The sequence below is a fragment of the Bubalus bubalis genome, chromosome X (assembly GCF_019923935.1).
Source record: "Bubalus bubalis isolate 160015118507 breed Murrah chromosome X, NDDB_SH_1, whole genome shotgun sequence".
Classification (NCBI taxonomy): domain Eukaryota; kingdom Metazoa; phylum Chordata; class Mammalia; order Artiodactyla; family Bovidae; genus Bubalus; species Bubalus bubalis.
In genome coordinates this window covers 20,183,169-20,206,890 of record NC_059181.1, presented here as the reverse complement: position 1 = coordinate 20,206,890, position 23,722 = coordinate 20,183,169, and the positions used below count along the sequence as shown (strand labels likewise).

Here is a 23,722-nt window from a genome sequence, read left to right as displayed (position 1 = left end):
TAGAGTGTTTATTTCACTGACTATATTTTACATATCCAGGATGACTAGTTGGTGCTAGCACTTCTGAACGTCCAGCGTCTTAGTCATCCTGTTATTACTTCAAATTTTAAGGGCTTTTTGGATTTCCCAAAATTTCCATCTATTAAGGAAAGAATCACCTTTAACAAGTCATTGCTCTGGTCAATGGCTGTATCTTTCTTCAACCTTCTTATACTCATGGGTGAAGAAGCTGTTTGCCCTCCCAGCTGGTTCCACCCCATGAGTCAATCTTCAGTTTCCTGACATGGCTGGGGTCCATTTGTTCTCTCACACCCATTAGAGTAGACTTCTAGTCATCTCTAGCCCTTTCTGGACTCAGAGCCTAACAGGTATATGGCTTTAGTTCCCATTTATTGTTGTGCAATTTTGTTCTTTCTTCTAGTCCCTGGAGACTAGATATCATTTTTGACCATGACTATCTTTTTATGTTTGGGGTAGGGGTGTGTGAGAATTTAAAGTATGAGCTCATAATGCTTACTGACCACCAAAAATAGATTCCTTCTGTAAACATTTTTGAATGTCCTTTCTCTTAAAAAATATTTTTATATTATTTCCTGAATTATCATTCAATAAAATCTTTCTAACACCATCATTTGCACTTTATGTTTATTGTACTGAGCATTTGGGTGAAAAGTTCTTTGAACTTTCTCCCTAAGAGTGTTTACAAGCTCTGATCTTCAGCAACTTATAAATTTATATAATCAATGGGGACTTCTTGACTGAGCTACAGGCTGCCTAACTCAACAGATTCAATGTGTTCAAAACTAAGCTTCTCATACCCACCACCCATCAACCAATTCTGCTCCTCTTCTAGTCTTCCATAACTTAGTAAATGGCAATTCCATTTCTCCCCACAACTGTGCAAGCCCTGAATATTAGAGTAAATGTTAACTCTTTCCTTTCTCTTACAGCCCATAATCAATCCACCAGTAAGTTATATCAGCTCTGCACTCAAAATATGTTTAAAATAAGACTGTTTCTTACCATCTCTATTACTATCACCTCAGTCGAAGCCACCATCATCCCTCACCTAGATTACTGAAATATCTCATTGTTTGCCCTTCCTCTGTCCTCACCTCTTCTGTTTTTAACATAAGAGGCAGAGTGATCCTGTTAAAATATGATTTGATCATGAAAACTCTCCAATGGCTTCTCACCTCACTTTGAATAAATACTCAAATTCTTCCACTGACCCTGAAGGCCCTGTATGACCTGGGCTGTTCCCTTTGCTTCTCGCCCCTTATTAACTTTGCTCCAGCCACACTTGCTGTTTCTGGATTGTGTGGAATAGAGTCCCACCTTAGGGTCTATACCCCTGCTGTTCCCTCTGTCTGAAATATTTGTTCAGATATTGAAAGTAGCTCTTTTGCCCCCTTCCTGGTTGCCCATTTCTGTTCCCCACTAGCCTTAAAAGAATCTAATTAAAAGAATGAGACCACTAAGCAACTGAAACTAATTTGTGATTATGCTCTTCTGAATGCACACCATGCCATCTCTAAACTGTTGATTTTTTTTTCCTAGATAAAAGGAGGAAAGAATGAAGAATTAAACAGTTAAAAAATGACTAGCTCTCTACTCTCAACAGCCATCTTAGCAATCCTGAGGCAGATCATGCAGGCAAGAGAACATCTGAAGAGTCAGCCAGTCTGCATGCAATGGAGGATGACGAAGAATCTAACTTCTGCTTCAATGATTCACTAAGATTCTTGATCCCCATTTTCAGTTCAGTTCAATCACTCAGTCGCATCTGACTCTGCGACTCCATGGACTGCAGCATGCCAGGCCTCCCTGTACATCATCAACTTCCAGAGTTTACTCAAACTCATGTCCATTGAGTTGGTGATGTCATCCAACCATCTCATCCTCTGTCATCCCCTTCTCCTCCTGCCTTCAATCTTTCCCAGCATCAGGGTCTTTTCAAATGAGTCAGCTCTTTGCATCAGGTGGCCAAAGTACTGGAGTTTCAGCTTCTGCAGCAGTCCTTCCAATGAATATTCAGGACTGATTTCCTTTAGGATGGACTGGTTGGATCTCCTTGCAGTCCAAGGGACTCTCAAGAGTCTTCTCCAACAGCACAGTTTAAAAGCATCAATTCTTCAGCACTCAGCTTTCTTTATAGTCCAACTCTCATATCCATACATGACTAATGGAAAAACCATAGCTTTGACTAGATGGACCTTTGTTGGCAAAGTAATGTCTCTGCTTTTTAATATGCTGTCTAGGTTGGTCATTAGCTTTCCTTCCAAGGAGTAAGCGTCTTTTAATTTCATGGCTGCAGTCACCATCTGCAGTGATTTTGGAGCCCCCCAAAATAAAGTCTGTCACTATTTCCATTGTCTCCCCATCTATTTGCCATGAAGTGATGGGACCAGATGCCATGATGTTAGTTTTCTGAATGTTGAGTTTTACCATCCCCATTTTATGCCCCTTTAAAAACTGTCATGGCTGAGCAGAATCTTCGGAGTTGGTGTCTGGACACATGTCCACATTTTCCCCAGATTGCTGGCTTTTCTGATTAAAGCACCTTTCCTTTCTACTGACACTTGCCTCTCGAATTATTGGCTTATGAGCAGCAAGCAGCCAAACCTGAGTTTGGTAACAATACCGTTATGGCTTACTCCCTTACCTCCTTTAGATCATTCTTCCCAGGCTTCCCTATAGAAAATGGTTTTCATTATTGCCTGCAACACTTCCTGTTTTCCTCCCCTGCTTTATTTCTCTCCTTAGAACTTAGCATTACCAAAAATACTTATACTTCTTGTTTATTACTCAGCCCTCCCTCCAAAAATAAGCTACATGAAACAAAAATTCTATTTTATGCACTGTTTTATCCTTTGACTAGAACAGGGATTATTTAGTACTAAATAAATATTGATTGAGTGCATAAAAGTTGAACAGACCACCAGCAAAGAACACAGGATGTAGTCTTAATGAATTGATTGCTTTTTAACCTGAAGTCCTTCAGCAGGAAATAAGTAAGCCAGGTGTCTTTACTCTAGTAATCCATGTACAGCATATTACTGAAAGTTCGGTTCTTTAGTAGACTCCTTTTGTTAAATAAAAGTTTTTTTTTTTTATCTAATTTTCCAAAACATTACTGGAAATGAGAGCTGTCTTAATGCACTTAGTTTGAATTAAATTTGAATTCAAGATGTGGCCGGCAAAAGTGCCTTAATGTGTCAAAAGATATTTATGCATACAATTATATGATGAATTATGAATGGATGTGTTGAAATCACAATTCAACTCATAAAAATAGAATGTGCTAAAATAAAAGGCCATTATGAAAGCATTGTTGATCCTCTTCTTAACCATGGTGATGCATGCAACAGTATTCTATTTGGCTATAAAAGATCGCTTTTTCAGACATTTGCCTGAAAAGACCATTTGTCTTTCATTTTGTCCACAGATGTTCTGTTCAAACATTCTCCCCATTCTCCCCTATTCTAGATGAGGAAATGTGGGGGAGGGTAATTTGGGTCATTCTTATCCTGAAACTTTCAGAAGCACTTATTTTAATTGTGGAAGAAAATGACAGTTTCTGTGTTACATTTTGAAAGCTCAGCTACTATTAAATTCTTCTCAAGTTGCAAATTGCCATACTTATGGAAAAATTTGCAATCAAAATACTCTCTTGTTGCAATATAGCAACTTCCTCTTACTGTAATTTTCTGCAAAGTTCCAAAATTTCTCCAGTCAAACCAAAAGCTTATTTCTTATACATAAGGTGCTTAGCAATTTGAAACTCTTGGGACAACTGATAACTATCTCCACATATTTAATCTTTTTTAATAAACAAAAGGCTTTGAGATTTAAATATTTCACAGAGAAATGTATTTTCCCTTACTTTCTCATTATTGTGTGTCAGCAGAAAAAGTCTAAATATGAGTAAGTGTGATGTGGTAATGAGAGTAAATAATATCTTAAGAAATCTTCAATTTACATGAAATAACAGCATAGAATTGAACAAGCTTGTTGCCCATTCTGGTACAGGAGAGAAACTGCTGAACGGGGTGGGGACAAGATACTGCATGCACACTGGTTCTCTGAAGACAGTGGGGTGAGCTTGCTCTGGATTCTGTCAATAAAGTTAATCTGACTTTATATTGACTGAAAATGGCTCTACATATACTTACAAATAAGTGTGTTTTTAAAAATAGGCATGCTAATAAATTATGAGTCAAATAAGAACAAAAAGGCAATGACTGGGGGAATTTAGAGAAGGTTAAATTCATTAGGAAGGGCAGAGTCAGTGTTTCATCAAACGAATACCATGCACATCAGATTCAGAAGGAAGTACATAAGTGAAACTTACACAATATTTTATAAGGTGATTTCCCTTTTCCTATCGAGTAGTAAGTGGTAAGATGGGAAGAAGAGTGAAGAGTAATGACTGGTTAGGAAGAGTAACAAAAGTCACCACCCTTGGGAAACAGGAACTGTCATTCTTGGATCTAAATAATTATCTTTACTGAGGGCTCATGTGTGAGGCTGAGCGACTGAACTGACTGAATGACACGTGTGAGGCACAGCATTAGGGACCTTGTATCAGTTATCAATCTTAATGCTTACAATATATTTGCTCAGTGGTGAATGCCATTTCAAAGAGGAGAAAACTGAGAGTAGATAACTTATTCAGGAGCACACAGGTAGTGGCAGAGTCAAAATTCAAACCCAGGTCTACCTATTCACAAACCCGTTCTAACCACTCCATGCAATATCGCCTCTCAGGCAAGTATTGTGTAGTCATGGTAACCATTTTAGAGAAAAGAACTGCTTTCTGCATCTGACACAAAGATATCCATTTGTGAAAACCTCCCATAACATGTGATATAAGTGCATTGTTATGTGGAAAAGTTCTGTGAAACACAAAGATACTAGGATTATACTTTTATATTCATGGAGATAATTTAAACAGGTAACAGCTTGTGTAGCTTAGTAGCTCAGTTATGTCCGACTCTTTGCGATCCAACGGACTGTAGCCTGCCAGGCTCCTCTGTCCATGGGATTCTCCAGGCAAGAATACTGGAGTGGGTTGCCATGCCCTTCTCCAGGGGATCTTCCCAACCAAGAGATAGAACCCAGGTCTCTCGCATTGCAGGCAGATGCTTTACTGTCTGAGCCACCAGAGAAGCTCATCTCTAAATTTACCAATCTTACCAGTCTAAGACTTTACTAGTCTTAGCAATCTTACCAATCTAACATCCTACCAATCTCTGATTCTCATGCTTTTGTCGATTTTCTTTGAATTAACAAGTTATACTGCTCTGTGGGATTTAAAAAAAAGATTTGCAGCTGTTTGGGGGAGGTAACCATTAATCATATTTTCATGAGAGGAAGGCTCATGTTAACATTTTAATTTTGCAAATGAGATAGAAAATAAGGTACAGAAAGGTAATAAGTCTCAGCCAAGTTAGACAAGGATGAGACTGCATTCATATTTTATTCCAAACATATTAACAGTGTTAATTGAATTCAATGCAATTAAAAAACCCTCTGTCAATACTGATGAGGAAATCAGTGATCCAAATAAGGCAAGCCTGCCTCTCCACTAAATTCTTTACACAGGAGAAATCTCTTGGAGCTGATTCATTGTGTTATGCAATTTTCACTTGATACATTGCTGATTATTATGCCTTAAAATTACTTGGTTCAATTTCTCAAAATGCAGTTTTTAACTACTGCATTAGTTTCTACAAAGGCAGAAACCATCTGCTTAGCTTGCCACTCTCTACTCAACTCCTAACACTGGACCTGACATATAATCTTCTATTGAAAGCATGAATCAAATACTACCTATGTGTGTGGAAAGTGAGGGTATGAGTTATGACATCTCATATGCAATCTGTCAGCATATCCAGTCCACTCATATCCAGAGTCCAAGGCCTTCTCACTTCTTCCAATAAGCACCCAGGGCTAAGCCCCTATCATCTCTCACCTGAATTGACTAAATCCTAGTCAACTGACTAGACTGTCTTGTTTTCATGGTTCCAAACTACACACAGCCCCTGCAGCCTATTCTCAACACACCAGCTGGAGTGATACACTTTGAAGGGTGCTGTCTCAGCAAGAATGGAATGTGCAGCACCAGGAGAACAATACCATAGTAGAGATCAAGAGATCTGACTTCTAGTTCTCCATATTCCAGCTCTATGGCTGTGGATAAGTCACTGCAAGTAATCTTCATCTCAATTTCTTTATCGGCAGGATCAGAGAGCTGGACCAGATGCTTTTAGGATATTTTACAAGCACTAACTGTACATGATTCTGACTTACAAATGAAGGGAGAAAATGGCTAGTTACCAATGTACATCCAATTATTGATGTTTCAGGAATTAATTACATATACCTGTAATCAGTGTTAATCTTAACACAATGCTAGATTATTCACTGAAAGGTACTTGGTTTATGCTTAAGTTGCACCATGTATGAAAATCATTTATTTCCAGCCATTTTAGATATAGCTATCGTGGGGTGTTTGATTAATGTGTACAACATGGGACAGAGGCAGAAACTTTGAATAGGTGAAAAGCAGAACTAGGACAGTGCCTGCTCCTGAATCTTCTGTTTGACAAACTGTCGACATTTATGTGTCAGAGACATCAGGATAGGCTTGCCCATATTTTGTGACAAAGAAATGTTTATGATCAGAAAAAATTGAGAGAACCAGATTTGCCTTTGGAAGGCTATTCAATGACATAAAAATAAACCATCTGCAAAAGAAAAGAGAGAAAAAAATAATACCAATGAATCACCTCTAATGAAGAACGTACAAAAAGTTAAAACTCTCAAATAAATGTATATGGCATATTTTGTCAGCAATTTTATGACAATCATAAATATTGGAAAAATTTCTGGTTATTGACTTAATGCAAGTGAAAGTGAAAGTCACTCAGTCATGTCTGACTCTTTGTGACCCCATGGACTATACAGTCCATGGAATTCTCCAGGCCAGAATATTGGAGTGGGTAGCCTTTCCCTTCGCCAGGGGATCTCCCCAACCCAGGGATCAAACCTAGGTCTCCCGCATTGCAGACAGATTCTTTACCAGCTGAGCCACAAGAATCTGAAACTAAATGGTTTGGGGTTACCTTTATTTTTAGTTTGGTTGCTCTGATAAATTGTACATATTTTCTCACCATGGGATGCTTGCCATGTCAGTGTAATTTGTTCCAAGAATTCTAGCTTTTATCTAAATACCTTTATGGGTATGAGGATGTTTATATCAGGCTTATTCTGAGATTTTTGCTTAGAGAATAGACGAGCTCTCAAAGACACTCACTCAAAATGTTTCTATATCTGTTAGTTTAGTTGCAGTCTTCTTGATCCCAGAGATTGTTTTTCTTTACCAGAAAATCTCTCAAAGGTAATACTGGATAAAAATAAAAGTTAAGTTTAGAAAGTTTCAAAAGTTCCTATACACAATTTATTTTATAGTAAAATAAGATAGATCACACTCTGCCTTCTTTTCTATACAAAACCACCTACTAGGACATGATTTTAAGACTGAAAAAGTAAAACTGGTTTTATCTAACAGAAAGGAAAAAAGAGCTCGATGGGGATATTTAAAAAAAATTATGTTTGCAACAGGAATCAAATCATCATTATGCTATCAATTTAGATGGCATTTTCCATAGTCCTCTTTCCAGTGCTATACTCATTTTGTAAATGAGAAAACTGAGTAAGAGAAAGAAAGCAATTTATGCAAGCTCAGATATGAAAAATTAGATTTCTGCAGGGCCTGATGTTTGCTGCCACTTTTCCAGAACTCGTCGCCTCAAATGCACCAAGATTAGGGTTTGGCTTGTTCTCAGCCCACTGCTGAGGACATTTGGTAGTATGGTTAGAGGAAGGACGCTAAGAATATATGTGCACTATCCAAGTGCCAGACACTGTATCAGACACTTTATATGTTTTTTAATTACAGGGAGTCAAAGTCCTTATCCAATTATAAAATATATACGAGAGAGACACAAAGGAAGAATATAATACCCTCAAAAATATTTTACTAGCAAACAAAGAAGTGAACTTCATATGCTTGTTTCTTACACCAGGCATCTGATAAAAATGGAGGACATAAAGGAAAATGCAATTAAGTGAAGAAGATTCAACAAGTGACTAAAATAACATGGTAGAGGGACATGGCTTTCTGGTACTCTTCCTAAAACAGATTATACAAAGAAATTCTTTAAAGACTTGCCTTATGTGTTTTATTAAGTAGAAACCTCTTTAAGTAAATCAGGCATTTTATCCTAATTATTACTTACAGCAGTCACTGTTTTCATTGAAGATGGATGAAAGACAATTTGAAGTTATAGTTTCCTAGATGCTCTGGGAAATTAAATAAGTAGGCTACACCTTGCATCCACTCCAAATTTATGGTCGTTTAGAATTTTTCACTTTACAGTGATACACACAGTCTCTAGAATTTTCAAAGCAGGTTTTACCTGGTATGTACCTATGGTGACAACAGAAAAGGAAAACTCAGTGTGGTGGTTATCAACAAACTGAGAAGAGCTATGTCAACTGGGGAAAGTTGGAACTACGTATCTCAGAATACCTCTTCCTGTATGGTGTTAGATAGGGTCAATCAATGTAAATCTGTGGGAGTTTTGGAGAATACAGTGAGGCAGCAGCCTTGCTCTGGAGGTCAGTGTAGGGTGCCAGTCACTACCACAGTGCACACATATGCCACTCTTGTTGGTTTGGGTCAGTAGCCAGGCCAGCAACTCCTTCAGGTCCTCTAAATCCTGGACCAGGAGCCTGTGAATCTCCATGGCAGAGGGCATCAGCTTCGTTGATGAAGTTGGAGACAGGCTTCCAGTTTGTGCTGATGAATTCTATTTCATCTTGCTCTCCCTGGCTTTACATCCAGATTTTCTTCATGACCACTAGCTCTGCTGAGGTGTCTTCACCTCAGCTCCTTGACTGAGTAAGATCTAGTCCTTTATTCCATGCCACTTCGTGCTTCTGGCTTCCCAACTGAACCCTAACTGATACATTCATTAAAATGCCCAATGAAGACAGATGTTCTGGTCCTAGAAGCCTTTCTGATTTGTTCATCAGGAAGCAATCCCCTTCCATGTAAATGAACCCATTTCCTTTCTATATGGTGTTAAGAATAGTCACTATCTGCCCAGTACAGTGGAATAAACTTTATATACAGTATATGATTTACTTCTGTAATAGCTGAGCAAATTAAGTATTATTAGTCTCTCTATTCTGATGAGAAAATGAGGTTCAGAAATGTCTAAGTTCAAACAGCTCATGTTCTATTAAATAGAGCATTATTCTTAGCTATCTGAATCTTTAATGTTGGGCCCTTTCACTTGAAACTGGTTATATACAAGAACCATTGTCCTTGAGGCCACTTTGAATTTATGATAATAAAAGAAAACACGAGAAGGTAACTTATTCTCCTATTTTGAGATTTCAGGAAAGTTTGCATCTAGTTATAATCTAAAATTATTTGCATAGAAAGAATAGGAATTGAAATACGGATCCATTTCTCAACACTGCAGATTGTTTTGGGTTCAAGTCTATTAGGATACTGTTTTGGCTTAACCTGATACCTGTAGAGATGCTAAGAAACAGATTTAACAATATCATTTAGAACCAAGACTCCAGGTTGAGCTCATGCACTCTGGCCTGCTGCCAGTTGCTGTCTGAGCCAAAAGTCAAATATGAATATGTGAAGGGTGCAAACAATTTAACACTGTTCTTGGAAGCTATCCTCAAGAAACTAGAACGTAACAGCAGTCAATAACTGGGCCTTAAACTTCATTCTCACATAAGACTTGGGCCAAGAGATTCAGATATGCAGTCTATTAAGAGAAATCTTTGGATGAGATTTTGGTATATACAGCAAATGATTAGGTCTACAATTTTGTAGAGTTGGAGGGTGCTGAAACCATCAAGGAAGTAATGTATTTTACAAGTTGAGTGAAGAAAATCATTTCATTATCAGTTATGGTCCTTTAATCAGAAGAGGCTTTAAATAGTTCTAGGGGTAAAATGATTTTACCTGGAGTTTCATTAAACTTGAGATGCTTGATTAAATGAGTTATGGTGGTGAGGTAATATGGGTAATGTGATAATGGGAGCAAAAAATGTCTATTGCCAACAAAACTTGAGGAAATTTTCTCAGGCTATGAAGCTGGGAGAGATAGGCCTACAATATAAAAAAGAATGGGGTTCTTTAACCTCTCTGATAAAAACAGGTATGTATCCAAACAGTCTGTAATTATTGACCACAGCAACCAAGTGAAGGGGCTCTCATCAGAATTTATGTTTTATTCTATTTTTAAAAGGCAACAAGGAATTCATAGTAAGATTTAAATTTAATAAATTTAAAATTAATAAATTCCTAATCCAATTCTTCTGTGTCCTGTTGTGCATGATGCCTTGCTAATTAAGCCAGATTTTGTGTTTTGCTTCCTGGCAGCCATTATCTAGCCAAGAACTAGCAGAATGAGGACCGGACCTTGTTTGGTTCAAACATGAAACTGATGGGGCTGACTTTAAATAATTTGTTTTATACAGTGTAAGCAGAAACCTCTCTAAAGCGTGAGGGCGTATTAGTGAATCTTTTTTGTTTGTTTGCATAACTGATTAAACTTAAAACATTTATAAAATAAAAAATTTTTCCAAATGTTTAAACAATATTTTCACCATTAATAAAATTTATGAATTTAATCCGTTTCCTAGGAATTCCACTAAGTCACAAGCCCTATACATCAAATATTCTACAGGCTTCCAGCACTTTAAAGGCACCACAGAACATAATAGTAAAAGCAAAATGGATTACTCTTGCACTTCAGCAATATAAAAGTGCAATATGTTTAGCCCTTTTGTTCAGTATTTCTGTTGTTATTTTTTGGAAGTCTTTTAATGATTAATTTCCTTTAATAGTTATGACTGTTCAGATCATCTACTTCATCTTGGGAGAGTTATGTAGCTAGTGGGCTTTGAGGATTTGGTTCATTTCATCTAAACTGTTAAACTTCAGTGCAGAGTTGTTTATAGCATTTCCTTATTATTCTTTAAATGTCTATGAGGTTTGTAGTGATAACTCCTCTTTCATTCCTGATACTGATAACTTGAGTCTTCTCTCCTTTTGCCCTTTGTCAGTCTCACTAGACACTTTATCAATTTCTTTTTTGATTTTCTAAAAAGAGCTTTTCTTTTAAAATATTTTTAAATAAAGCTTTTGATTTGATTTTCTCTATTATGGCTTTTTTTCTGTTTTCAAATTTCATTTCTTCTCTCTATTGTCTTCCTTATGTCTGCTTATTTCTTGTTATTCTTTTTCTAATTTCTTGAGGTGGGAGCTTAGTTTTTAGATTTGACAACTTTCTCCTTTTCTTTCATTCATTGTTTCGACCTTGATGTGCAGCTTGTGAGATCTTAGTTCCATGACCAGGGATTGAACCTGCTTCCCAGTAGTGGAAGTGCTTAGTCCTAACCATTAGATCTCCAGGGAATTCACTCCCCTTTTCTGATATAAGCATTTATTGCTATAATTTTCCCCTAAACATACGTTGTGTTTACATCTTCATTCAATTTTCCTTGAGATTTCCTCTTTTATCTATGGATTTATTATTCAAAAAGGTGTTCCTTAATTTCCGAGAGGTTGGAGACTTACTTGTTAATTGTTGTTAATTTCCAGTTTGATTCCATTATGGTTAGATAACATACATTGTATGATTACAGTTCTTTTATAATTAAAGTTTATCTTATGACCCAAGGTATGGTCTATCCTGATGACTGTCCCACTCATACTTGAAAAGAATATGTATTCTGCTATTTTGGGGAGACCATTGGTGGGTGGGTAGTCATTCAGCACACTATACTTTTGCAGAATTTTTGTTTAGTGGTGCTATAAATTACTGAGAGGGGTGCTGAAGATTTCAACTATGGTTATAGATTTGTCAATTTCTCTTCTTCAGTTCTGTTGGACTTTGCTTCTAGTATTTTGAATCTCTGTTGCTTGATGCACATACATTTAAGATTTTTCTGTCTTCTTAGTGATAGACACTTTTGAGGCCTGTTGTGGTAGAGAAGGAGCATGATTTTTTTGAAATGGTCTTCAAAAAAATTACTAGTACAAATTGGTCAGGAAACACAAGTGTATTTTCCTCCTAGACTTCTTTATGGATTTGCATTCTATAAAATGGTTTCATATTTACAGACAAGAAAAGTCAAGATTTCATTTCTTCTATTTCTTAAAAACCATATAACTGTATTTAAGACAGTGGGTTTCAGCAGTTTTTGACTGTGACTCTATTTTAGGCCAGCAGATCCTGTGATCCATTTGTCCCCAGTTTCTAGTGGGAAATTAATTAGGTTATACTAATAGAATATGACCGTAAAAGTACTGTAGGGTGTGGATAATTCATAGTTCAGTTCAGTTCAGTCGCTCAGTCATGTCCGACTCTTTGCGACCCCATGAATCGCAGCACGCCAGGCCTCCCTGTCCATCACCAACTCCCGGAGTTCACTCAGACTCACGTCCATCGAGTCAGTGATGCCATCCAGCCATCTCATCCTCTGTCGTCCCCTTCTCCTCCTGCCCCCAATCCCTCCCAGCATCAGTCTTTTCCAATGAGTCAACTCTTCACATTAGGTGGCCAAAGGACTGGAGTTTCAGCTTTAGCATCATTCCTTCCAAAGAAATCCCAGGGCTGATCTCCTTCAGAATGGACTGGTTGGATCTCCTTGCAGTCCAAGGGACTCTCAAGAGTCTTCTCCAACACCACAGTTCAAAAGCATCAATTTTTTGGCACTTAGCTTTCTTCACAGTCCAACACTCTCATCCATACATGACCACTGGAAAAATCATAGCCTTGACTAGACGGACCTTTGTTGGCAAAGTAATGTCTCTGCTTTTGAATATGCTATCTAGGTTGGTCATAACTTTCCTTCTAAGGAGTAAACGTCTTTTAATTTCATGGCTGCAGTCATCATCTGCAGTGATTTTGGAGCCCCCAAAAATAAAGTCTGACACTGTTTCTACTGTTTCCCCATCTATTTCCCATGAAGTGATGTACCATTAAAAAAAATTATGGGTAATATGAATTACAACATGCTAGAAGGTAAAGCACTGGGCTTCCCTGGTGGCTCAGATGATAAAGAATCCACCTGGGTTCGATCCCTGGGTTAGGAAGATCCCCTGGAGAAGGGAATGTCTACCCACTCCAGTATTCCTGCCTGGAGAATTCCATGGACAGAGGAGCCTGGCAGGCTACAGTCTATGGGGTTGCCCATGCAACCCACAACTGAGTGACTAACACACACACACAGAAGGTAAAGCAAGCGACCTAAAGCAAACTAAAATCAATAGTCTAACGATAATTTATAATAAAAAGGCAACTGAAAACTATAGGTAACTTAAAATCTGATGAGGTACCAACATAGTATTCCTCCTGAAAGCTGTGGGAACCTGAATCATCTACACTTGGGTTTGTATGAGAAGAGCAAAACTGCATTGTTGGTTGCATGAATATCAGGCTTTTAGGAAAAACAGTGAATTGTAATATTCAGTGAACTCTACTAATGCATCATTTTATGGCTATTGAATGTATAACCTTTTAAAGTCATTTAGTAAGTTACTAGGAAGCAATATATAATCACGAGGGAAAATTAAAGTCTCTGAAATTATGTGGTATTTGCCTGTAAGAATCAAAGGAAGGTCTATCATTTCTACATCAAGCCTCAGTTACTAAGAGCCATTTACTAAATTTGAGAATGACTGCTCTAGTGAAGTGCTCCAGTGGGAAACACTTGTCGCAGTCCAGGCTGTTCCCATGTAGGGCTTTGCCAGTGCTACCATGAATTTGGCATTAACACTCTAGAAATAATGAAGTCATCCATGGGAACCAGGAAATACATATGATATGAATAGAATAACATTTAGAATGGATATCTAACACATCTGCATGCACCCTGGTGAGGAGAAGATTCACATCACACTGTACCACGGCTGTCATCTAGGTGAGTAAAGTCAAAGTGTGGAGAAAGTGGTTGTTATAAACTGTTAGCTCAGAGATGGTTATTTAGCCACTGAAAATAACTGCTCTCTTATTTTAATTACATTGATCTTGAAACAATGCAGCTAAGTCAGGCCTATACTAGACAAACCAACCTTTATAATTGCAGGCAAATTATAAATGTTTATAGGCTGACAATACAGCATATTTTTCATCTTTGTGATACTATTAGCTTTGGCTTCTCTAACAGATGGTAAAATCCTTATGAGCAGATATGGCTTTATTCATCTAAAAATGTGAGTTTTGGAGCCAGACTGCTTGTACTTACATTTCAAGTCTGCTATTTTCTGCCCGTATGACTATGGGCAAGGTAAACTCTGTGTTTCAGTTCTTCAAAACTGAAGAATGGAAGAACTTCTGAGTAGCAACCTCAGAAGGTCAATTTGAGGATTCAATGAGATATAAGTTCAATGAGTATATAAGTACTTAGCATAGGAACTTAGTAAGCAATAGGTAAATGTTAGCTATTATTAGTAACAGCAGTGACAGTATTATTATTTATATATATTCCATAATACTTATTGTGCCTTAAAGATAGTTTGGCACACTAGAATTGCTGTTGAGTCTCTGCTAAATTATGTTGTTTTAGAGGGGCAATTTGAAACAGCTGGGACAAGGATAAATACTTCTACATATTTAATTTTCAAATAAACAAATAAAAGCCTTTGAGATTTAAATATTTCAAAGAAAAATATTTTCCCCTTACTTTCTCATTAGTGTGTGTCTGCAGAAAAAAGTCTAAACGTGAGCAAGTGGGGTAAGGTGGTAATGGGAGTAAATATTAAATCAAGAAATCTTCCATTTACATGAAATAACAGCATAGAATTGAACACATTTACTGTTGGTGGTAGTCCTGCCCATTCTACCAATGTTCAAATCCCAGCTCTACCATTTTACTTATTAATCCAATGTGCCCCAGCTTCCTAATCTATAAAATGGGGATAATACTAGCATCTTCCTCCTAAGTTTTTTAATGAGTATTGAGTTAAATATTACAAATTACTTAGAATAGTGTCTGTTTCATAATGTTTATTTAATTGCTAAATCAAAAAAAAAATATAAGATGTCTTTTAACAGATTTCCACCACCTTCCCCCAGAAGCTCAACCAAAAATCCTGTCACAGTTTGATGGAAATAGCTAAAAGGACTTATCATAAGTAAAACAGTAACTGAATGTTTGCAGTTATACCCTAAATAGCTAAGACAAGCCACACAAATGTTGGACTGTTAGGAAACGAATCATCCAGATTTTTTAACACCTACTCAAAGTCTGTTTTAAGTCACCTAAAATCACATTATTCAGTTTATGAAAGTACACTTGCAGGTTGTCTAGATCCATTATCAGATTTTACTTTTCTGGCATCTCAGTGTGTAGATTTAAAACAAATTATCACTTTGTTTATGGATTTACTTCATCAGCTTTAATGTGAGAGTAAGATGTCATATGTATATCATATTAAGGATTTAAAAAAGCTCTGAATCTAATCATTCCTTATCTAAAGCCTTTACCACTACATCTGGATTTCACACACACATGTACATATACACACACACCAGATACTGCTGTCTGCCCTTCCTTCATGGGCTAGCAGGTCAGAAGAGGGTTTTCACAGCTAACAACTCCCACATTTTCAGGCAGAGGATCAGTGAGTAGGCAAACTAACGTTATACTCTTTTGAAAAATACCATCACATGCTTAGCAGACAGCCATACTGTGACCTCTATAATGAGAGGTCAGGGATAAGAAGAGAGCAAAAACTAGTTGGAGTGGAAGAGGCAAGGCTAGGCTGAGGGGGTTACCCTGGTGGCACCTGTGGAGCAGGGCAGTGCTGTAAATCGGTCCCATAAAAGGTGCAAACTGGGACCTGCTTTGACAGGGAGCCCAATGTGGTGAGTATAAATTTCCAGGTGCTTCCAATACTCTTATAAGTGGATGGATGGTAAGAGTTAGGCTCCACATGGTCTGTTGCCTGTACTGGTAAACCAGCCAAATCCTTCTTGGAGGAGGTGCCGATAAGGGCAGAGTCCCAGTCTTTGGAGTAAAATGGTAATTGATAAAACAAAGTAGAATTTAGTCATGTGGACTAGAAAAACATGACAGAAGACATTCAGAGTCCTACATTTCTCCCCAGGCACATGGGACACTGAACCTATGGTAATAAGTTCCCGGTGATTCCCACTATGAATACACCCCAACTGAAGGCCTGCTTGGGCTGGACGGGACTAGCCAAGGACATGGAGGTGGCTGTTTTTGCAGATTGAGGACTGCAGACTGTTTTGCAATTGAGAGATACTGAGAAAGGCATTAAAGTTCCTGTCACATTCACTCACTCGTTCATTCATTTACTCATCACAGTTTTATTGAGCACTTATAAGGTACTAGACCTAGACTAGGTACTAAAATATAGTGCTGAACAAAATGGAGAAACTATCCTTTCCTGCCATGGACTTGGACATGCTCTCCCTACCATGTATAGTGAAGAAAGACACTAAGCTGATAATCATGCAAATGAATATATAATTGTGAACCATAAAGTTTTCCAAGAAATTATATAGGGTGCTAAGAGACTATAATAGGAGAAACTGATTTAATTTAGGGAGCAGGGATCAGATAAAAATCTCTCTGCAATCTCAGCTTTAGATAGGAGCCAGCCAGAGATAAAGACCGAATAGAAGCATTCTCAGTAGAGGGAAAGAGAAAGTGTTAGTTGCTTAGTTGTGTCCGACTCTTTGAGACCCCATGGATGAAGAATATGCCAAAAATGAAAGAGGTGGCAAAGACTGGTGGATGATTAGGGTAGTTAAGGCAAAGAGAATGATTTCCTTTCAGATAAGTTTAAGAAAACATACATAAACTAGAATAACAAACATGGAATTAATAAAAATAAAATGATGTATTTTACAATACCATAAACTTCTAAATTGTCCTTATTATTATATAAACATTTCTGCTATAATTGCTAAGAGGAATGAGTCACACTGAAGTCAAATTGTATTTGCCTGGCTTTGTGTATTTTTATTAGGCTAATTTCCAGAATACAGTAACGAGGATTTTAATCTAGGAGCTTAAAAAGAAACACCCTACACCCCGCCCCCAAACACACACAGCTTTAGTAAATTTTTTAAGGGTATTTATTGCTGATATGATCCTGCTACAAAATTCAACTAAATTTTTCTCTAAATTTCAACTTAGACCACATAGAACTAGTATTATAGCAGAGACAGCAGCCTACGAAACTCCGTGTTCTGTCTTTATAGTCCTCTTCCACTTAAGTTCTATTTCATTAAAAAGAGCTGTATCATCCAAAGGAATAATTGGTAAGAATGAAGATAATGGTTCATTATGAAGGTAAGTGAATTATATATTGATACTGATCTTGTGTTTAAAAAAATTAACATAAGGAAACGTCGTTTTATTTTAAATAAGTACATATATACAGACTAAAAAAAAAAAAACCAAAAAATTCTGTGAAATGTAAAAAGCAATCATTTGCGTATATGTTATTTTGCCTCCCAAATCCAGGCAATTTAACTATAATAATACCCTGTAGTCTTGGTAATAGATAACGCTGAATAACTGCTCGAGTTTTATAACAGCAGCGGCTCTGTATGTTTTTTTGAACTTAATAAAAAATAGTAACAAAGAGCAAAAGAGAAACCTGGGTAGAAATCAATCCAGTTACTAAAAATGCTACTAAAATCAGCATATGAGCACACCCATTTCTTAAAGTAAAACTTTTCCAAAACTCACTCATTAGTTATTAAAGCTCAAATTCCTATGTGTATGCAATGCCTACGGAGGACCAAGGCAGAGTGTGGAAAGATCCCTAGTGGTTTGGATCCTAGTCCTTACTCTTGCACTTTTTTTGCAACATGGCTTTGGGTTAATCACTTAACCATTTCGAGCTGTCATTTGCAAATACAGTTGTCAGATCAGATCAGATCAGTCACTCAGTCGTGTCCGACTCTTTGCAACCCCATGAATCGCAGCACGCCAGGCCTCCCTGTCCATCACCAACTTCCGGAGTTCACTGACACTCACGTCCATTGAGTCAGTGATGCCATCCAGCCATCTCATCCTCCGTCGTCCCCTTCTCCTCCTGCCCCCAATCCCTCCCAGCATCAGAGTCTTTTCCAATGAGTCAACTCTTCGTATGAGGTGGCCAAAGTACTGGAGTTTCAGCTTTAGCATCATTCCTTCCAAAGAACACCCAGGGCTGATCTCCTTCAGAATGGACTGGTTGGATCTCCTTGCAGTCCAAGGGACTCTCAAGAGTCTTCTCCAACACCAGTGAGGTTTAAAAATATGTAAATGTGGAAACTCCCTTGATAACTGCAAAAGTCCTAAATTAATCAACTAAGGTCCTCAAAGGAACTTAAGTCGAATAAACAACTCATCAATAAATGTTCTTTCTTTCTGAACACTGGTCATAGGCATTTAACATACTCTTTGGGATTAACAATTATTTAGCTTTTTTAAAAACAAGAGACCAGAGTTAGAAACTGTTCAGCCTTTCACTCTGAAATTAGTGGGTCAGTGTTACACGGGAGGATTTCCTCCATGATTAACAATATTTTTTACCCTGTACTGTCTCTCTGTCAAAAATTAGCTGGGATAAATATTTATCTGGGAAATATCATGCTACAAACTCAGGATATAGAATAAAAATAGGAGGCAAAAGTAGGCTTTTCTCTCTTTCTTGGAATAAATTTCTAGAAATGAAGTTACTAGACCAGGTTCTTCATGTGCTCATGCTCAATCGCTCAGTTGTGTCCAACTCTTTGCGACCCTATGGACCGTAGCCTACCAGGCTCCTCTGTCCATGGGATTCCCCAGGCAAGAAGACTGGAGTGGGTTGCCATTTCCTCCTCCACGGGATCTTCCTGACCCAGGGATCGAATCTGCGTCTCTTGTATTTCCTGAATTGATAGGTAGACTCTTTACCACTGTGCCACCTAAACAATGCCTTTCAGAAAGGTGCTAACAATATATCAGTTTTACCTTTTGCTATCTTCCATAATTTATTTAGTCAAAATCCACAAGACTCACAGCTATTTTTCCTTCCTCACACAGTATATTCCTGTCCCAGTGTGCACGACAGGATGGCACAGGCTGAGTGTTTGAATGAACCTTCAATTGCTTACCATTCCTCTTAGGATAAATCCAAACCCTTTAATAGTTTACAAGCTCTGGGTGAAGTGGCCTCTTCTTCCCTCTCTAGCCTCATCTCTCACTACCAACTCCCCTCTCGAATAGGCCAGCTGTCTCTTATGTTTCGATCTTTGTTCAGGCTATTACTTCTGACTGGAATGCCAGATTCTAGAAGGAGCTGAGTGTTAAGAGAGCATTTCTGACAAGTAAGAACAAAAGTGTCTCCTGTCACACAGTTCTGAGTATTGATCTCAGAACAACTTCAAATGTTTGTGGAAAAAATAATAACCTGATTACTCAGTTATTCAGAGTAGCAGGTTTAGATAAGGGCACTATTCTTGTGGAGGAAGATGCTGGGGGTATGTAACTGGGGACAAGAGACAACAGAGAACAATTGCCATAGAGAACTGCACTCCTACATCAACCCAAATAAATGAAAATATTTTCCTACACTTCAGTTTTAGGAGAGAATAACAAGTAATAAGATATTTAAAAGATATACTCAGGAAAGCAACTCAAATGTAGGTTGTTAAATCTTTCACATCTTGTACATCTAGATGGTCTATCTTCCACAGCAGTGACATCAATTTTTTTTGATGCTGTGAACATGAAGCACTGATGCTCAAATTACTTAAAAACCTGTAGCCATGTTTTTCATGGTCTTCTAACAAGAAGCACAATAAACTTCCTTCTAACCAAAATGTCATAAAATGGGTCGATTTTGTGAATTGAATGTTTGGGTCAGTAAGATTATCAGCCTCCGCACTACCATTGTCCTAGTTTCTCATCATCCATCTGGCCTGAGCTTAATGGCCCTGCCTTTGGCTTCACATCTCTTGATGGATGCTCTCAGCACTAGAGAGATCCTATAGGCCAATCTCATCATGCAAGTCCCCAGGACGAAATTCTTCAGTAGCTCTTCATTACTGCAGCAAAAAGCCTAAGTATTTTATCATACAATTCCCCACTTAGCTCTCTAGGGGCCCATCTACTGCCCTTTCTCACATGCTTTCCCTCAATTTTTAGTGAACCGGTAACTCCGAGCCACATAAAATCGCTGGAACATACCGTTCACACACATTGGTAGCACACCTTCATATGTCTCACCACAAAAATACTGCTGCTCATCCTTCACTCTTTACGCATATGCTCCTCATTCTGAAGCCTCTTCTCACTCCCCAAGCAGGCAAAGGCCCTTCTTCTCCTACACTCTTACACTGCCTTACTACAAATTGTATCAGAACTCTTGGTGTGTCTTTCTTTCCATATAATGGGGTGCTATCTATGTCTTTTCATCTTTACTTCAAGAATCATGGTCCAAGTCTACTGTACAACAGATGTTCATTTTTAAATGAAATCATAAATATATTAAAAATCCTATCTTTAATGATGAGCTTTACAGCTATTCATTTACTGTATATATCACAATAATAATTGATCAGCTAATTAATTATTATTCTCCATCAGTTCTGTGCATAGGAAGTTATGAAGTTATATCCTTAAAAATATAAGCTGCTACAACATATGCACTCACTGAACATATGAATTGAGGGACAAATCAATAAGTCATCAATTTTTTAAAAATGTTTTTTCAGGGTATAAAATCTAAATTTAGGATTTTTTGTGAAAATCTGATAAGAGGATAAAAATAAATAATCTGGAATTTACCAAAAAGAGTCAATTGCCAGTCTGCCAATAAAACTGTCATCACAGAGTCTTTAAAAGTGTACTTACATGGTACAGTGTGGCTTCTGGCACAGGTGTGCCCATGATGTCTTGTCTCAGTGCATCCATTTGCAAACTAGGTAGCAGCGAATAGTGAGTCGGGCTACTACTCTTATCACCCTTCTTTTTAGACTTCTTCCCTGTGTCTTTTTTGCTGTTTCTCTGAAACATGTATTCTTCTTGAGCAATTTTTTCATTGCTCATATATCGGAGTAGAGAGTTTTCTAAATAAAAAAAGATAAATACACCAATGTAGATATGCAAATATTCCAAACTTACCATCCTTTAAGTGTACTATTAGATTTCATTTCAGAAATGTAACTTGATTTCCTTTATGAAACACCTTTGTAGTAAAAATATGGAGAATCTTAATTATTTGGGATCACAGGACAACAGGAAGTTGATAGCCTATAGAGTATTTCTCCAAGTTTAGCTCTGAACCAACCATATCAGAATTACCTGCAGAACCTGAATCATAAGTTTCAGGTGTGTGGCTCATAAAATTTTTAACAAGTTCTCGCAAGGAGATTCTGCTAAAATCTGACAACAAACATCCTAGGGAGCATCCCTGGAGAAGTTCAAAGCCCACATTATGGACCAATAGTGAGGAAACTCAGTTCAAAAAATTTATGCTTAAATCGATAGCCAGAACTCTACTTCATAAAGCCTTTATTCCCCAAGATGTTACTATCATATCAAGTCCCAAAAGGGTGACTCAGAAAAGGCATACAAGTGTTTCTTTCCTAAAATATTTTTTTTATTAACTCTATAAAACAGAAGAGGTTAGAAACTGAAGTTTGGAAAATGGAGTGAATACATAGATATAAAGTAATCTCAATGCTCCTATATTTACCAACATTTTCAGAAATGCTTGCTCCATAAAACAAGTGTTAAGAAGACTAATGAAGCAGATATTCATGCTTGCTTATTTCTGTGTGGTCTGTGGATCTGTGCATTAATGAAATAAATTTTGCACACAGGCTAGAAATAACAGGCAAATGGGTTAAACATGTTTTAAAGGAAGCTTTGTGAAGTCATGTTCTATGAAGAGTTTTGTTTTGTTTTGTTTTGTTTTTTGCTTTGTTTCTTTCTGTTTTTCATCTATAACTTCACGGATCTTATTTCAGAAAATGGAAGTAGCACCATGACCCACTGGGCCCACCATATCCATCCACACTTGGTTCAATCCCATTTAGTAGTGAAATTTCCTGTTGCCTTCTTTACTGCTCACCTCAATAGCAGGAATAAGTGAACATAAAAACTTACTTTTGGTAGATACTTCAAGTGTAGCCCACCCCCAAGTAAGAAGATAACCCTGAACAGCAAACAGGAGAGAAAAAAGCAAAGCAGGTTTTTTTTTTCTTCCATTTTTATATGGTTTTCTTTTAGAGACACTGGCCCAGTTTCTACTAGCTTTTACCCATGTACTTCAAAACTCATTTTAAGGTTATATTAATACAAAAATAGTGAGGTTGGCATTGCGGACCAATGGGGACTGATCACAAACACTTCCTATTCATTGAACTTAATTATTTTATGCAGTTTCACACTTCTGACCTTGTTTTCCAAGTATTAAATTTCAAATAACAGATATTAATTTTTTACACTGTACTTATCTACCCTAAATCCCTTAGGAGGCATTCGGAGAAGATATTTATTTAATAATAGATCAAGACAGTTAAAGGTTGGTCTGAGTCGGTTTGGATATATCATAAAAATCAATAAGAGAATGAATAGTTTTTCACTGAAGCCATAACATCCTATGTAAAAAAACATTTAAATCTGCTTTTTGTTTCAACAACCCAGCCTACACTGAAATTCTAGAACACTTACCTCTTCTACTATCTCTCTTCATCTTATTTGGATCTTCATAGTCCCCCACCCAATTATATTCCACTGGCATAGATATAGGTCGTAGCTTGCCTAAACACAGAGAACAAAATTCACATCACATTGTTTTTCTTCCCCATGTCTGCTCAAACTTAAACTGACTTTTAGCTACAGTCTGCAAAACACACTCACTCATATGCAACATTATGGTTGGCATTTGTGAAGATGAAAAATATGTGTGTTTTGAGCCAGAAGGTGAAACTGCCTGTGGCAATTGGCCAGGTGATAATGCAAACTTAAGGCACTTTTTATAAGTAATACAGAACAGCCTAGGTTTGCTCTCTTAGGAGCCCTAGACTTTACGAATGTGGTCCTTTACAAAGAGGACCATTATTTTAGTGACTTCATTTTCTATAACTGGATCTGTCTTATTCCTCAATGCCCAAGTATCTTTATCTTGATAGGCAATCTTCAAGACAGTAGCCCCTTGTATTTAATGTTGGAACACAGTATTAACTTCCCATCTTCACTGCTTCCTAATTCCTATCTGCTTTTTAGATACTACCATGCTTCAGCAATATGGCTAGATTCTTTTCTATGGCCTAAAGCTGGGTCTGCCCTTGAGCATCTCTTTTGCTATTATGAACTCTAGTTTCCAGATTCAAGTAATCACTGCTTTGGTCTGTCCCATTTTCCTCTGGGTCTGTGTTCTTACTAAACAGCATTTTATTTTAGCAAGCAGAACTCATGACATAGACTTTAAGGATAGCTTTTTGGTGAGGATGATCAATTGATTTCTGATCAATTCAGAATTTGTGAAGCACAAAATAGCCAAAAGAAAAAATCACTCACAAGTTTAAAAAGGACACCTAGCACAACACCTAATTCTCAAAATTATAAGAAATAAACCATTACCCTCATTTTACCA

The 23,722-nt window shown here is 37.4% G+C and overlaps 1 protein-coding gene across 5 annotated transcripts in view; it reads right to left on the bottom strand.

Annotated features, from left to right (window-relative positions):
• The window catches only part of CNKSR2 (connector enhancer of kinase suppressor of Ras 2), a 284,401-nt gene that overhangs the window by 71,102 nt on the left and 189,577 nt on the right, over positions 1–23,722 (bottom strand). For 3 of the 5 annotated variants that reach the window (XM_006048929.4, XM_006048925.4, XM_006048927.4), the window contains 2 exons: positions 22,798–22,887; positions 20,974–21,188 (listed from right to left, as the gene is read on the bottom strand). In XM_006048929.4, the coding sequence (XP_006048991.1) occupies positions 20,974–21,188; positions 22,798–22,887 (305 nt within the window). The remainder of the gene's footprint in view (positions 1–20,973; positions 21,189–22,797; positions 22,888–23,722) is intronic. The other 2 variants (XM_006048926.4, XM_025277119.3) reach the window with 1 other exon arrangement.